The sequence below is a fragment of the Arachis ipaensis genome, chromosome B02 (genome assembly GCF_000816755.2).
Source record: "Arachis ipaensis cultivar K30076 chromosome B02, Araip1.1, whole genome shotgun sequence".
Taxonomy (NCBI): Eukaryota; Viridiplantae; Streptophyta; class Magnoliopsida; order Fabales; family Fabaceae; genus Arachis; species Arachis ipaensis.
This window is the reverse complement of record NC_029786.2, coordinates 10,136,543-10,153,605: the sequence shown is the minus strand read 5'-3', so window position 1 is coordinate 10,153,605 and position 17,063 is coordinate 10,136,543. Positions and strand designations below refer to the sequence as shown.

At 33.8% G+C, this 17,063-nt stretch overlaps 1 protein-coding gene and 1 long non-coding RNA gene across 8 annotated transcripts; both read right to left on the bottom strand.

The window, feature by feature from the left end:
- On the bottom strand, nucleotides 1,872-4,078 carry LOC107624867. Of its 3 annotated transcripts, XR_002357071.1 has the most exons (4): nucleotides 3,167-4,078; nucleotides 2,971-3,028; nucleotides 2,102-2,276; nucleotides 1,917-2,010 (listed from the first exon to the last, which is right to left on the bottom strand). It is a non-coding gene; the product is annotated as an uncharacterized LOC107624867 (long non-coding RNA). The 3 variants fall into 3 exon arrangements; XR_001616982.2 differs by having other exon boundaries at nucleotides 1,872-2,276; XR_002357070.1 differs by having other exon boundaries at nucleotides 1,872-2,276; nucleotides 2,978-3,028.
- On the bottom strand, nucleotides 12,950-16,515 carry LOC107624865 (nuclear nucleic acid-binding protein C1D). Of its 5 annotated transcripts, XR_002357066.1 has the most exons (7): nucleotides 16,245-16,515; nucleotides 16,104-16,159; nucleotides 15,936-15,990; nucleotides 15,778-15,849; nucleotides 14,987-15,264; nucleotides 14,232-14,302; nucleotides 12,950-13,577 (listed from the first exon to the last, which is right to left on the bottom strand). XR_002357066.1 is itself a non-coding variant. In XM_021115400.1 (5 exons), exons 1-5 carry the CDS (start codon nucleotides 16,453-16,455, stop codon nucleotides 15,041-15,043), a joined length of 618 nt encoding a protein of 205 aa, XP_020971059.1. In that variant the 5' UTR covers nucleotides 16,456-16,515; the 3' UTR covers nucleotides 14,771-15,040. The 5 variants fall into 5 exon arrangements, 1 of the variants encoding a protein (XP_020971059.1); XR_002357062.1 differs by lacking the exon at nucleotides 14,232-14,302; XR_002357064.1 differs by lacking the exon at nucleotides 12,950-13,577 and having other exon boundaries at nucleotides 14,215-14,302.

Sequence of the window (17,063 nt, the reverse complement as noted above, 5' to 3'; positions counted from 1 at the left end):
AATACGCAAAAGCTGATGTGGAGTTAGGACTTGTTTGGGTGAACTTCTAAAAAAGATCTTTTTTCGAGTTATATTTTTCTAAAAGATCTGATGGAAAAGTAAAAGTAATTTTATGTTTGGGTATCTCATCCAAAAAGATCTTTTTATCTATCAATTATGTTTGGATATAACAATATAAAAGTACTTATTTATTTATTTATTACATGAAAAACATTTTTTTTAAAAAAAAAAAGATCTTTTAAAAAAAGATGTAAATTATAGCTTCTCAAAAAAAGATGTTTTTCTTATTTTTCTAGTGCTTTTACTTTTACTAATCAAAATTTACTAAACACGCTAAAAAATAAAAAAAAAAGATCATTTTTCATTGAAAAAAGATTTTTTTTATCAAAATAATAATACCCAAACAAATACTTACTTTTTATGACAGGTGGGTCACAAATAAAAATTGAGATGGTGAAGATGGTCTTAAGTAATTTTTTTCATTAAAATCATCCATTATTATTCACTTACTTTTTCATATTTTTTCTCTTTTCATCCATTATTATTCACTTATTAAAATCAATGATTTTTTTTTCTTTTCAACCACGATTCAATTCAATCTAGTATTAAAGTTAAGTCGCAATATAATAACAAATGTGTTTGAGCAGCTCAGGAATCACGATATCGGGCCAGCTCATTTGCGGCAAATGACCTTTCGAAGATATGACCTCGACGATAAAGCTGCTGCCAAGATGTTGGTGCAGGTACTCTGCCACGACCACCAAAACTGCGAGGTCTTTCTTGCTTTGTATTATATGACATGTAACCGTAACGAGGTTTAGGATTTGTCTCATATCGCTTTGAAATATGATTTGCAACACAATTCGTGGGCGAAGCCACTGTGTGCCTAATTCGTGTTTGTACTCTAGGCGCTGAACTATAGATAGCCATTTCGGGGTGGCCAGTCCTGCATTGGAAAGATAGGCTTCTTGCGCTGTCTACTATTTTTCTATGTCAGTCTCTATTTTGCTGGCGCCATCTTTAAATTGATGTGTTTTTTCATTTCGCATGTCCTATAGGTGAGATGACCATGCGTATTTTCATCCCAATTTTATTTTCCGCGTATTTTGAAAATTAATCATTTTTATTTATTTATTTAAATAAAAAAGCCTAAGTCACAGTACATATACACTTTTTTTTTCTTCTCCATCATTCTTCTTTTTTCCAGTTGATTGTTTATCCTCCTTTGTTACTATCATGGTTGTTGTTGTCATTATTGACATTATTTTCTTCTTTTTTTTATATATTTTTTTGTTTATCTTTTTTATTTATTTATTTATTTGTTTGTGTATTTTAAAATAAATCTATGAATGAGAAAAATAAAGAAAAAAAATAGAATACAAACAATAATGATGATAATGAAAAATTAAAAAAATGACATCGAAATTTTTTATATGAAACACATAAATGAAATAGAAATGAATCAAAATGTGCTATATAAAATACAAAGCTTTACTACAATAAACATAGAATTTGAATTTATCTTCACGTTATATTGTAAGACAGTTTGTTACTTAAGATTTAGGAGTATATCATTCAATTTTAGAGCAATCTCATTTAAATAAAATCCTTTATTTTTAAAGTAAAACATACAAAAAATACAGAAAATAGCTAATTATATGAGCACAAACTTAATGATCCATATCAATATTAGCATTAAGACAACAAAAACAATGTGTTCTTCTCTACTCTCTCTGAACAACCAAATATCTTGTTTTTCTGAATGCTAAGTTAACCAATTAATTTAGTCTTGAATAAAGACAAATTTATCAAAAAACAATCTTAAATGAATTATTATATGTGATTTTTTTGGTGACTACACGTGGTTTTAATTTTATTTTACTTTTCTTTATAATCTTATCCGAACAATTCGATGCTAGGATAATACGCCAAGGCAGCCAGCAATTCAATGTGATGAAACATAGACGACATTTTCTTTTTTTTTTTTCGTGCGCCTGGGATATATTACACCTGATGTGCAAATACAAAATAATGTTATCAATTCAACACAATTAACAGTAAACTAATTAAACAGCATTGATATAATTAAATTGAAAATTACATGACTGAGTCCATCAATTCAATGTGAGTGTTTCCAACTCATAATTGTTGATGCAAAATCTCCACCGTTCAAAACCATCAACCTCATGACCTTTTCAATGGCCTCCAGCAGAAATCCCAACCAACAAATTTCTGTAACTCATGACTCAGCCTTTTGTCGTGAATCATCCATATACCTAACCAAATAAACATGCTATATTTATTTAGTTTAACTAATTCCTGTAAGGAATAAAATCTCATGAACAAACAAAACTAATGCTTTTATAGGCTTCTGAGCTTATTATAAATGAAAAATTACTATCAATCAAATGCTTAGTAATCAAATACTACAGAAACTGCATATATGAAATAAGTACTTGTGTGAATGAAAGGTTGTCTTCAAATAAGCTATTTTGATTGCATATATGTTCCAATACACACATCAAATGAGTTGACCATTACAAAAATTAGTTTGTTGACAAAAATGATCCTTCAAAAATTGAGAATTACACCTTAGTCTCCAAAAGATTGGTTCTGCTTGATTTTTTCACACAAAATAAAGAAGAACATTTTTGTAACGATCCAACTTTCAATACGTCATGATCGTACCAAAAGTAAGGCGTTACCGACCTGTTTTCCTTATTAACTACTTAATATTGAGCCTTTAGTTCGATATCGTGTTTCAGTTTTAGTAGAAAATGCCAGAAAATTTTGTTTTTATTTATCAAATCATATATCAAGCATCACCAAATAATAATAATCATATAATTATTAGTAAATATTATACAAACAAATTCAAGTGTAACTTAGATACAAATCATATCCCTCCGTATAAAATAAAAATCTTAAGCAATAAGGGCAAAGAAACTCTATGAAAGCAAATTAACTCACACTTAACTCATAAATAAGGTCTAACAATCGCCCGCAGCTTCAAACGGAGTCTTCGAACCTGTGTTGGGTGAAAAATTTTGGGGTGAGAACAAACCACACATTCTCAGTAGGGAATGGAAATGCCATAAAAATAATGATTAACATGCAAATAATTAACTTTTTAGGCATTCTAAATTAAAAACGTTAAATCTCCTACCTCAATGTCACGTTAACTACGCAATCAAACCAAACATCAGCCTCAATTACATTTTTCTGATGAGTTCCCTTCCTCCGGCAACAACACAGCAGCTCCAAACCTACGTAGCAGCATCCGAATCATCAAGGGCAGCTCCAACATTGGTTCCCAGCGACTCCAACGGCAATACCCATGGCGGTAGAGATTCAGGTAACTGCGAAGATCAAAAGCAGAGGAAGAACAGAGGACAACCGTGAACAGGGACAAGGATGAATTACATCAGAGTCAAACAGCAACTTCGGCAGTCTCAATTAGTACGAGCGGCGGACTTCACTCACGGTGATGGCGATGGCCACAACAGCAACGTCAGTGGCTCCTTTGGCTCGCAGTTCCTGCGTGCGTCACTTCCTCTCCCTCGCAGCTTCGGTCTCTCTCGCTCTCCTCGGTCGCACTTGCTTCCTCTTCCTCCACGAATGACGACGGCGACGGCGTGGAGTGTGGCAGCAGCAGTAGCTTGAACGGCGACGGCGGCAAGCTCCACGGACAGCGCGACCCAACCTCCTCTCTCTCCCTCGCGACGCTACTCCCTGTCTCGGCTCCGGTCTTCCCCCGCAAAGGCGTTGGCAACAGGACGGCGGCTGCGTGGCGACGGCTCTCTCATGGTGGTCGCTCTCCTTTCGGCGATGTCAGCGGCGGGACGGGCTCGACGTGCACGGCGCAACGATGGGATGGACGGCGGCGGTACCCAGCCAGCGGTGCCACACCCTTCTCCTTCTCTTCTTCCTCTCCATCTCTGCGTTTCTTTCTCTGTTTTGTGTGTATTGTGTTTAGGAAGAAAAGGGGGTGGAGGTGTGTTCAGAGGCGGAGAAAAGGGAGAAAATTAGGGTTAGGGTTTATGGGATTTGAGAATTAGGATTTCTGATTCAATTTGGAAATTTAGGTTTAGGAATTAGGGAATTTATAAAGTAATATGGATAAATATGAATAGATATTTTGATAAAATTGAATAGTAGAGTAATTTTAAAATCAAACATACTCTATTAAAAATATTTAGGAACATTATTTATCATCATATTGCTAAGTTCAATCAATTATTTCTATTTTAAAATATAAAATGAACATATTAATCACATTTTTATAAAATACAGTTTTTAAACTCAATATTAATTATTCAAATTGAATGATATAATTTTTCATTATTTTTCTATCTTCGAAATTTTAATTTCAATTTATAAAATAATTAATTATAATAAAAATTGTACATAAATATCAATTGACTTCAACATAAAGTGTTTATAAAAATTAATCTAATCATTTCTAGTAAATTAATTCCTATGAGTTCAAATTAATAACATAATTCATTCAAAATAGAATTTATTTAAATTAAATTATACAATTCTTTCTTATTTTTCAATTACCAAAATTATAATTTCAAGTATACCAAATATCTAATAAAGATTATATAAAAATTCTAATTAATTTAAACTCCAATTATCATGAAATTCCATTTAATTATCTTTAGTAAAATAATTTTCTTAAAATAAAATTATCAACAAATAAAATAAATCACAAATAACTATTTTATTTTATTTTCAAAAATTAGAGTTGTCATAATTTTGCTATCAAACTAATATTTTAAGGGTCAAATGCTAGATAATACAAAAATAAGGATAAATCACTAATTTAGTATCCAAAAAATGATGACACTTATAATTTAACTCCTAAAAACAAATAAATTAAACATACCTAAGATAAACAATGTCTAACAAAATACCCCAAAGTCAAAGCAGCAAATTAGACATTTTGGGACATTTTGCCAATTGTTCATATTTGGAGGATTATGTGTGTATTTCTTTATTCAGAGGCTAAATTTGAGAGATTCTATTCACAATCCACATCAATTTTAAACTCAAACAATGACATTGCATATATCACAATATAATACAAAAAACAAAACCTTAGGAGCAACGGCTAAAATGGTTCAAATTATAACAGTACCTGAGTAAGAAAAGAATGGCATCAAGAAGAAGAATTTATGACAAAGAAGACGGCGCTCAAAAAGAAGGGTTAGCCACTAAAAACATTTTCAAATTATTTAAATATAGATAAAAATTTACCGGAATAAAAATGACTTCAGATGTAATATTCTGTAAATAATAAATAAAAATACTAATGTATTTGTAAATTATTAGATCAAAAAATATTTTTTAAATAAAATAAAATAAAATAAAATATTTTAAAAAAATAATTCTAACATTATTTACTAAAATATATTTTTTTAAAAAAATAGAATATCAGATAAAGTCATTTCAATTAAAAAAAATCGAATTAACTTTTTCTGATTTTGGCAGTTTTCAGGTATTTCTTTTTCGATTCTATACTAAAATTAGAGAAATTACCGCTCAATTTTAATTTAAATTGGACTTATCTCACCTAATTCTTGTGTATTCTAATTATTATAAAATTCTCTCACTTGATACATTTAATTATCAAATTTTTTCTTCTACTTTTATACTTCAACTTGTATCTTCATTATTTTATTTTTGTTGTGAGCCAATCAAAATGCATCAAATAGAATTTTAGTTAATTCATTAACACAACAAAATTTTAAGAGATTAAATTACAGGTTCATTCCATTACAACTTAAATTGGAGTTGGTCCATTTTAAATTTGTCCAAAATTAGGATAAGTTTACCTGATTTTTGTATCTTCATTTTTCAAATTAATTTATTTTTATCGCGTTTTTAAATTATTTAAAAACATTTTTATTAGTAGTAAAATTCAAGTATACTTTTGTCCGTATTTAGATATAGTTGTCTTGGAGCATGCAAGTATTTTATATAGCCATCATTGCTTTTTTATAGATATAGTTATTTCCACAGAAACTTCAAGTTTGTCATTAGTTTTTATTGAAAGTTCTGTGTTGCTTGCCCCTTAAGGGAGTTCTTCTTATTTATTGATTTTTAAACTGATTCAATATTAGATTATTAGTTATTTACGGAAAAAGAATCAATAAGAGTCTATTTTTGGGATCGATCTGCTACAATACAATTCAGAGCAATGCCCTAAACCTTAGCTAGCCGGGTTTGCTTAATAAATTTATCAGTACCAAAAAAATCCTAAGCAACTAAATAGGAATAACCGAATAAGTAAACGTAAGAAAAAGTTATGAAAAATAACAAGCTAATTAAGTCAATTCTTTTTTATTTTATTTTAAAATTTAAAAAATTAGAATAGTAGAAGGTTGTTTTTTTTTTTTTCTGGTAATAAACTTATTTTTGAACTAGTTAGTTAGAATTAACTTCGTTTTTAATTGGTTTCCTAGCAGAATTGCTAGAATGATCGAAATCTTTTACTTTTTTAATCATACAAACACACTCACAGTGACTCATACAGACTAATCTAACTACTACAATTAGAATTTAAATATGGTTTGGCTTAGTTTGAGACAAACACCTTTGCCATAATAATCATAATCACATGTCTCAGCCACGAAATCTTGTTTGAATCGTTTAAAACGCTTGGTTTAAAAAATTTTGGATCAATTTTAATAAGGTTTAATTAGAAAAAAATATATTTTTTTAATCTTTTTATTAAAATACCGTTGAATATAATAAACACGCATGTCGAATGAGTGTCGATGAGTATTATATTCGAAATATATATATATATATGTCAAACACGTTCAACCAAGTATTCATGCTTCATAGGTAACATTAATTTTAAACAACCAAATATTTTATATAATCAAGTCACAATATACACTTTTTTTTTTCAGATTCGTTTTCTTTTCCTCTTTCTTTTTCTACCTCTTTATCATTCTTCTTTTCTCAATTGATTGTTTTTCCTTCTTTATTTAAATAAAAGGTTAAAAAGTTTTTGAATAATAATATTAATGTGATATAAAATATAAGTTAATTAAATATAAAACTAAGATAAGAAACTAAGCAACAAGAATAATTGATAATTCACTAAATAAAACTATAGAAATTGGACAAAAATGCAAAAAAAAAAAAGTATTCAAATAAACTAAAAAATTTAAACAAAGTTTATAAGTCATTACTTTTTATATAAAATTTTCAAAGTAGTTGTTGCCTTGTTAGGGTTTTTTAGTGCTCTGTTAGGATTTCTTAACGGAGTTCCTACTGTCGTCAAGACTACATTGTCAACGTCAATTAAATCTCAATACAAGTCTATCTAATCTGCATGGCTGAGACAACGAGGGATGAAGATCGTACCGAGAAAGACAACCAGAAAGGAGATAGAAATGTGATTCTACTGGAAGAGGCAGACATATCAGAAGGTATTAACGCTTGCTCCAATAGTCTCTATGGCAGACTCTTTGCTTCCAAAACCTTCTCAGTTGGAACCATGAGGAATGCTTTGAAGGCTATATGGGGAAACCTGGAAGGATTTAGCATGAGTGACAAAGGGGACAATTCCTTCTAATTCTTTTTTGATAAAGAAGTGGATGTCTTGCATGTTGAACGTGGTTCTCCATGGCTATTCAAAGATTATGTGCTCCATGTCAAGAGATGGAAGGAAGATCAGAACTGTGATGAAGAGATTATTTCCAATTTTCCAGTTTGGGTTCAATTTTGGGGTTTGCCAAAATCGTTTAAAACCTTCGAAATTAGACGTAAATTGGGAGAGAGACTGGGCACAATGTTGGAGGTAGGTAAATTTCAGATGCGGGGTAGAGAAACTAGGATTGTGAAGGCCAAAATCAATATTGATGCTGCCAGGTAAGTGAGGGATCAGTTAATAGTGGTAGGACCTAATAAAAAGGAGGTAGAAGTGGCATTGCGCTATGAGAGACTTGGAAAGTTCTGTACCTATTGCGCAAAATTGGGGCATGAGGTAAAAAACTACCATGATCTGCTAAAGGACACAGGGAGTGATATGGTAAAAGAGGATGACATTGGCGAATGGGTTAAAGCCAGCCAAGTGGGAACGCGAATCTACTCTGAAGGAGAAAGAACATTCAACAACTCAACCCAAAATCAGAATAAGGCCACTCAACATAAGAAAAAACCGGTCTTAAACCGCTTATTGGAAGAATTTGCAAGGATGTCAATGCATAAGGGAAACAAAGTTTGAAACCACAAGACACTGGTAACAGGGCAGCACGTGAGTCACCACAATCAGCCAATTCTAGAACAGAATGCATGGAGGTTATCATAGCTGGTCAGTCCAATGCCAAGGAGGATGAAGGGCAGCTTATGCAATTCGCTATTGGGCAGTGTCTCACCACAGAGAAATGTAGGAAGTGGAAAAGGTTAGCAAGACAAGGTGCTGGAGGGTCAGATACTAAAAGTGAATCCAAAAGAAGGTTGATGAGTGGTATAGCTGAAGGATCTACAAAGAAAGAAAGAACAGAGGATGAAAATACAATTGAACAGATGGTGGAGGGTGCCAGCCTACAAATGGCACCTAAGGCGCCATGAGAACTATAGTTTGGAATTGTCAGAGTTTGGGGAGACCCCTGACAATTCACACCCTAAAAGGGATTTGTAAATCCCACTCCCCCGAGATTGTGTCTATAAGTGAAACAAAGAACCAATCTCGACAGGTGGAAGCAAAACTTCGGGTATGCGGCTATGAAAACTGGCATATTGTTAACCCGACAGGAGTGGCAGGAGGACTTGTGCTAGCTTGAAAGGATAGCATCAATGTTCAAATTATTAACAGTGGAGAATTCTTTGTGGCAGTCGAAATTAAGGAAGTCGGAAGTAGTGAGGTATGGGTGTTCATTGGTGTCCATTTGAGTTGTTCGGAACAAATTCGATTCTTACAGTTTGAGAAGCTTACAACAATGAGTCAACATCTAGAAGAAAAAGTGGTAATAGCAGGTGATTTTAATGCTATAACAAGCCAAGCAGAAAAGGAGGGTGGAGGCCAAAAATCAGCAATCACCACTGCAACATTCACTAATTTTATTGATAGTAACAAATTAGTGGATATTGGAATGGTGGGGCGCCCTTTCACGTGGACAAATCGAAGACAAGGAGAGGATTTGGTGGAGAGGCTTGACCGCTATTTAGTTGGGATGGGATGGAAGCTGAAATTTCCAAATGCAGTGGTGCACAAGCTCACAGAGTCAGGCTCGGATCATGCTCCAATCTTGATGGAAATCGAACCTCAATCCTGGCATAGTAAAAGATATTTTAAATACCAGGAACGTTGGTGTAGAGAAGAGGGTGTCAAGAGAACTGTTAGTGAAGTGTGGAGAATGGAAGTTGTAGGCTCGGCTATGTTCTCCTTGGCCCAAAAGTTGAAAGATTGTAGACATAGACTAGTTCAATGGCAGAAAACTCACAAAGCAAACTCTCGGAAAGAAATTGAGGACCTTCAAGCTAAACTAGAGGAGTTGCGGGTGGCTGGAATCAATAGGGGAGAGGAGGTTACCAGTTTGGAGGAGAAGTTAGAGTTGGCATATTTGAAAGAAGAGAGTTATTGGCGAGAAAAATCTAGGGTCAAGTGACTAAAACAAGGAGATCAGAACACTAGATTCTTTCACCAGAAATTTCAATCAAGGGTGCGAAGGAACAGAATTTGGAGATTAGTAGGGAGGGACAATGAGATTGCATCGAAATCGGAGGATATTGCAAAGGTAGCTGAAGACTACTTTTGCGGTATTTTTACTTCTTCTTGTTCGGCTGATCCGAATCCATACTTAGAGGATTTGGAGCCTAAGGTTACAGCTTCCATGAACCGCAGGCTCCAAAGGCCGGTAACTATGGACGAGGTCAAAAGAACTACATTTAGTGTTCATGCTCAGAGTGCTCCTGGTGATGACGGGTTTACAGCTAAGTTTTTTCACTTTTTCTGGGATATAGTTGGAGGTGACGTTTTTAAGACAGTGAGAAGTTTCTTTCACAGTGGCAGAATTCTAAAAAGCTTCAATCATACTCAAATTTGTTTGATTCCAAAGGTGCCAGATGCCAGTGACATGACTCAGGTACGACCGATCAGTTTGTCTTCAATTATGTATAAAATTATTTCTAAAGTTATGGTGCACTGATTACAAGGTATTATGAATAAAATTATAAGCCCAAATCAGAGTGCGTTTCTCAAAGGTAGACTCATTTCAGATAATATTATAATTGCCCACGAATATATGCACTATTTGAAAAATAAGAGAAGTGGGGCAGAGCATGAAATGGCTATTAAACTAGACATGAGCAAGGCTTATGATAGAGTTGAATGGCATTTCTTATGGTATATTATGGATAAGATGGGCTTTGATGCTAAATGGATTAACTGGACTAAGGAATTGGTAACGACTGTTTCTTACTCTGTTGTTGTGGAAGGTCAACCTTTTGGCTATTTTAAGCCAAATAGAGGCATCCGACAGGGTGACCCCCTATCTCCATATCTCTTTTTTTTTTGTGCAGAATGACTTTCCTTCTTGCTACACAAGGCAGAGCAAAACAGATTAATTCAAGGAGTTCAAGTTAATCGGAGATGCCAAACAGTTAATCACCTTTTGTTTGTTGATTATTCAATCCTTTTTTGCAAGAGCGCACCTAATACAAGCCAAAGTATTCTAGAATTGCTAGAGATCTATGAGGGTTTCAGTGGGCAAAAAGTCAATTTGAATAAGTCGGCCATCTTTTTCAGTCACAACACACCTCAGAACACAAGACTAGCAATTGCTCAGACACTAAATATTGAACATATCGGAGCACAAGACAAATACCTGGGACTGACCTCTATAGTCCAAAAATCAAAGAAAGCAACCTTTGGAGCTATCAAGGATAAAGTTAAAAAGAGGATTATGGGTTGGAAAAGAAGTCTATTGTCATCAGGTGGCAGACACACGCTATTGAGAGCGGTGGGAGGCGATTCCTATTTATACGCTCTCTTGTTTCAAGCTCCCGGACACGCTGTTGACTGAGATTCATAGCATGCTCTCGCAATTTTGGTGGGGTCAAAAAGGCACAGAATGAAGAATGGTTTGGATTAAATGGGACACAATGACGAAACCAAAGAAAGATGGAGGGCTGGGGATCAAAGACCTAAGGGCGCAAAATTTGGCCTTATTGGGCAAGCAATGTTGGCGTCTAATGAAATACCCTAATTCTACTCTATCAAGAATGCTCAAAGCTAAATATTTCAGATATACAGATTTTCTACATGCAGAGATAGGAAGCGTACCATCATGGGATTGGAGAAGTGTTCTTGAAGGACGCAAGGTGATCGAGAAAGGCTTGTTATGGAATATAGGCTCTGGTACTCATGTCCGCATCTTCCATGACCCCTGGCTCCCACCACCAGTGCCCTTTAATGTCCCATAAAATGCACTCACAATCTCACCAAATCTGCAAGTGCATTACGTTAGTGCATTACTAAATCCTGATAGAAGCTGGAACAGAAATCTGATTGAGTCAATTTTTTCAGTTGATATATGTAATAAAATTTTTTCAATCAAACCAACAGAGGAGGAGGATGAAGTTAATTGGTACTGGACAAAATCTGGTATATATGAAGTTGGGTCAGGATACAAAATTGATTATGGATTCTTTCATTCTCTTACTTCATTGAGGCCCCAGAACATACAGAACAATAGAGTATGGAATAGCATTTGGGAATTGAAATTACATCATAAAATTAAGATTTTTCTATGGAAGAGTCTTCATGAAAAGCTTCCGGTGTTGCAACAAGTTCACAGCCGGTTTGCATCCACCCCTGCCACTTGTCTAAGATGCATGTTGAAGGCTGAATCAATTTCTCATGCTTTATTCCAATGCCCCCTGTCTTCAATAATCTGGAGCCTAAACTTAATAACCCCTGACCTATGGATGAGAGAAGAAGAGACCTTTTTCAATTGGTGATAACGAGTCTTATCTTGGGCAGCAGCTCAATTCGACAGTAGACAAAAGACCCTCTTCATAGCGGCGATGTGTTGAAGCACTCAGTGTGTTTTTGAGAAGGTAACAAGTCCGACACCAGAAATAGTGAAAGAAGCCAACAGTTTAGTGCGTGAACTCATGAGCCATAACTGATGGATGCTGCTAATTCTCTTTACTCTTACTTTACTCTTTTCTAAACTCTTAATCTTTCAGTCACAGTTGGTAATAAATGAGATTACCCAATTCTTTTGTATTTCCTTATGAAACACCTTTATTTTATATTAATAAAATAACATTTATCTTTGACCTAAAAAATTTAAACAAAACTTAATAACAACTGAATTGTTTATTCAAATAGAAACAAAATCTTAAATAACTAAAAATTCTAAAATGATATGGTTGTTGTGAGAAAATTACTTAAATTTATTCCTTCATTAAATTTAAATTTAAAACTGCAATGGATTCTTTCAAATTTTAAAAAGTAAAAACTGAAAATTTGTACCTTTTTTATTATTCATTTTCGTAAGTGCTGAAAAATAAACAAACTAAGATATGAAGTTGTGTCTTGGGTACCAAGAACATCTGATAATCTCACTAAGTAAAACTATAAAAATTCAAAGAAGAACAAAAGAAAATGTATTCAATTAAAACAAATTCTAAACAAAACTTAATAACAAGTGAATTGTTTATTAAAATAAAAAAAAAATCTTAAAGAACTATAAAGTCTAAATCACTTTTGCTACCTAATTAAAAGAAAAAATTTAATGAATCAACTACAACATAGACCAATTCAAGCTAAAATTGAAACAGTCTTAAAAGTTCTAATCAACATTATTTTTTTCTTTCAATTTAAACTGTAACCAGAGAATATATTAAGATAGGAAAAATGTATTTCTATCATGGATATATCTTTTTCTTTCATATTTATTTTTTTAAAAAAATGAAAATCTGAATAACAATTTCTTTTTGGGTATTTTTGAGGCCAAACAAGTAACAAGAGAAACATAACTCTGTAGTCCCCACACCATGTACCATTCCCAATGTACCCTTTTAACGGCTACTTCTAAGTTCTAAGTTCATCTCAATATCTCATCACCCAAACCCCCCACTATATAAATAACCTCAGCACACTGCTAAAACCAGTTAGTTGTGTACCATTATATCACATCAATAATCAGTAAAAATCCTCGGCATATTTGTGTTATATTTTGTTGTTTGAGAGCTTCCTCAGCTACTTGTATTTTGGTCCTTTTTGTTGTGTTTGGAATATCTTATGCTGCTAAGGATATGTTGGTTGGAGGCAAGGTTGATGCATGGAAGGTTCCATCTTCACCCTCTGATTCCCCTCAACAAATGGGCTGAGAGGGCTAGGTTTCAAGTCAGAGACCGTCTTGGTAATTCTCTTCTTTTTTTTATTTTAATCTTAATTTCAAAATCTAAGTTTCTTTCCAAGATTATTTGTGACCAATTATAGAAATTGGTGTATTATAAACTTTGATGATGAAAAAGTATGGCAAAGCAGCAAGGATGACACGAAATTCTCTCTCTTCAAGGCAGCTCCATTTTATTCAGTTATACTGCAAAACAAAATCAAAGTGTAAAAAAGCACATGGAAAAATTCAAAGATGAAATAAGAATTTAATTTTCTCATACATCTTCAATTACAGTAAGCCAGTCACAAAACTATGGGTGGGTTTGGTAAAGTTTAGTAGAGAAGTGTTGAAGTGTTTGCAATTTTTAAAAACATAAACACTTCACTTTGTGGTTAATAAATTAAATCAAAATGATAATGTATTTGTGCTTTTAGCTTTTGAAAACTCCTATAAAGATACTTTTCAAAACTAATGTGTTTTTTAAAATTAAAAAAAATAATATAACCTTATATATTAACAAGTGTTTAGATTTATTCTTTTGTTATTATAGTTATATTTATGTTTATTAAAGTCATTTTAAATTTTACAAAACAAATTTTACCAAAACACAGTTGTTGTAGTTTGTACTTATTTTTAAAGGCTCAATTATTCGATTTAGCAAATATAGCTGCTACAAAAGCCATTACTTTTGAAAAACATAAGGTTTACCAAACCACCCTAAGTGAACTTTTCTGAGAACATAAGAATTTAACCTCACAAATAAATGAATAATTACACATTGTATAATCAAACCTTAACACCAAGCATACGCTAAGCTTTCAAAGATAACAAGTTATAAATATGATAAAGTACACCAACCTCCCTTGAATTTTAGGTGAAATTACACATAGCACCCCATGAATTATATGTTGACAATGACAACCCCAGATCTGGTGAGAGGTCAGTGTCCATTTTAGAAAAATATAAAGTTAGCAGATGTCAGATATAACTTAAATCTTAGAAGAGTTCTGTAAAGACTTTTAGAAATAAAGAGGTATGTCCAATGTCCCTTAACATTCAGAGGTTCAGAGGAGGTTAATGTAATTTTACCAATCACACGAAATCAACAAAGCTTAAACATTTATACAAGTTATAAAGTTAGAAAGGCTAGAGTTCTCTATTGTGGGCTAGAGCAATTCTTAATTGGATATAACTAGAAACTTCTCCAGAATCCGCATACTTCAGTTCTGAGTTGGGATTCTTCAATTTGAGCATAAGATGAATCTTAGTTCTGGAAATGAGTAAGTCAACTGGATTGACTTAGAATCAAAGAAAGCAGTTATAAATCCTTAACTTTTTTCAGTTATAAATTCAAATATTTTGTTTGTCACAGTTATGGTTATATCAGATTCAGTATATGAACAAATTAAGTTTTGATTAACTCTTCAGTAAAGTATTCTTGGACAAGTCTTGGACATGAACTACTAAATAATGATAGTAGTAAAAAATGTTTTCAGACCAGAATAAAGTCTTAATACCCTACAGGATCACCATGCAGTCATTGTACCAAAAGACAGTTTGAAAGACATCATCAAATTCGTAAAGTAACTTACAACACCAAATGAAACTCTTACCCAGATTCTGAAAAATAAGGGCGGCACAACTGCACAAACAGCTCAAAATGATCATCACTCGTCATCATCTGAAATGTCAATTACTATTGGTTCCTCAGTTTTTCCCTTGTTATGACCAAAAACCTCAAGTGGTTCTTTCTTCACGTGCACCTCAGCATAAACTTGAACAGGGTGTTCTTCAGAAGATGGATGCTTTCTCTTCTGACCAGCCTGCTCCTGATAGTTGCTCATCATTGGTACCTCCCCAATGCTCATGTTAGCCATTTCTTTTCTTTGTACTGCATAAAATAACCATTTCTACTCAAAATGAAATACATCCAACCATTTGAGTAATACTCCATTCAGTTCTAGTAATTGTAAGCTTGTGTCATCAAACCCCAACTTAAGCAAATTCACTTTGAAGTATTCAATATTTTACTTTGTATTCAATTTGCCCCAAATTAAATAATTAATCCCAGTGGGGTTAATTTTCTAAAAAAAAAAAGTAGCAATAAAATAACTCATTTTTGTGTATTCATTTGAAACTCATCATGTTATCATCATAGCATAAAATGTGGCTCCCACTACTCACTTCAGATTCATTCCCTCAACACATCGGATCATAGGATGGACTGTGATCCCCATTTAACTGGCCACACACTGTATCATCATTCTATGATGATGAGGTGATGAGTCCCAAGTACATAAAAAATGCACCGCACAAATATGTCTCTTCTCTATAGTTGGGGACTATTATAGCTTACACTTTCATGCATTAAAAGTTCAGAGTTTGATAACTTATAATTACTTACCTGAAGTGAGGTCACGTAAGGAGTGGTCAACAGAAGCCTGATCATCCAAGAAAGAAGAAGGAAGTGGTAGAGCTTCGCAGACAAAAACCCAGTCAACTCATATTAATTCTAAGATCAGATAACTTGAACTCAAGAAAAAAATTAAAATTGTGTAGTACCTTGACCTACATCCGCAAAGGGTTCCAGTTTGCGTTGGTAAACTTTTAACCTGTCCTGTGAGAGTTGGAGACAAAAGCAACAACATTAACGATTAACTAACATTAAGAGAATAATTCGACTCACATGTGCTATCTACAAGGAAATGTTAAGCGAGAAATGGAACTTACAAGTTCAGATTTGAGGGGATGATAATCTGGATTAGTCCCTTTGCATCTCAACTTCACTACACAGAAACAAAATAAAAAAGCCCTAAGCATGTGTGTGAATTGGGAATTTAGAAGAAGAAATGAAGAAAGAGATGAAACTACATGAGAAAAGGGTGGAAGTGATGTTGGCAAGAGTTAAGAGGGAGTGAGCGCGTTGAAGAGGAGGCATTTTAGAGAGGATGAAAGGGTTTGAGAGAGAGAGAATATTCGGCAGCTCTGCTTCCAGATTCTCCAGGCTGGCTACCGTGCGCCTCAGTGGATCGCTCATCTCTTTCGGTACGCCCTCACCCACACTCTCGCTTCCCCTCGCCATTTTCTGTCTCTGTCTCAGTCTCAAGCGAAGTAGAAATTTTGGTGACTTACAAGGAAAGAAAATATCGCGATTTAATACTGCCCCTACCCTGAAATTTGATCCCAATTCAATTTAGTCCTCAAAATTTTAATTGACTCTAATTGTATCCTAAAATTTTGATCCGTGCCTCAAATTGGTCCTTCCGACATTTTTCATCACCAGAAAACAGATCTGTCAATTTTGGTTGACATCTAGCACCCTTGCATATAGATGACATGGCAAAATATTTGAAGGCATCAATTTAATCCCTAAAAATTTTTAATAAAACCTAGAAGTCCTAATTTCTTTAATTAGCAAAAGTGACTCCAAGAGTTGAGAAGAATGTTGGGAAGCAGCAGCCAAGGCTCAAGTGGCTCTAGTAGAGCTCGTTCGCATGGTGGCTGAGTGAAGAACGCACACCGTGACAGAGGTGACAGAGGTAGAAAGGTTTCGCATTGGTGCGGTTGTGGGTTACGTCCTATTCTTCGGTGGTCTGGGACGGATTCCAATCCAGAAAGACCATTCTATGGATGCTCTAACTATAATGTGAGTTAGTTGAATTGTTGCAAGTTGATTGTGTGTCTTATTTC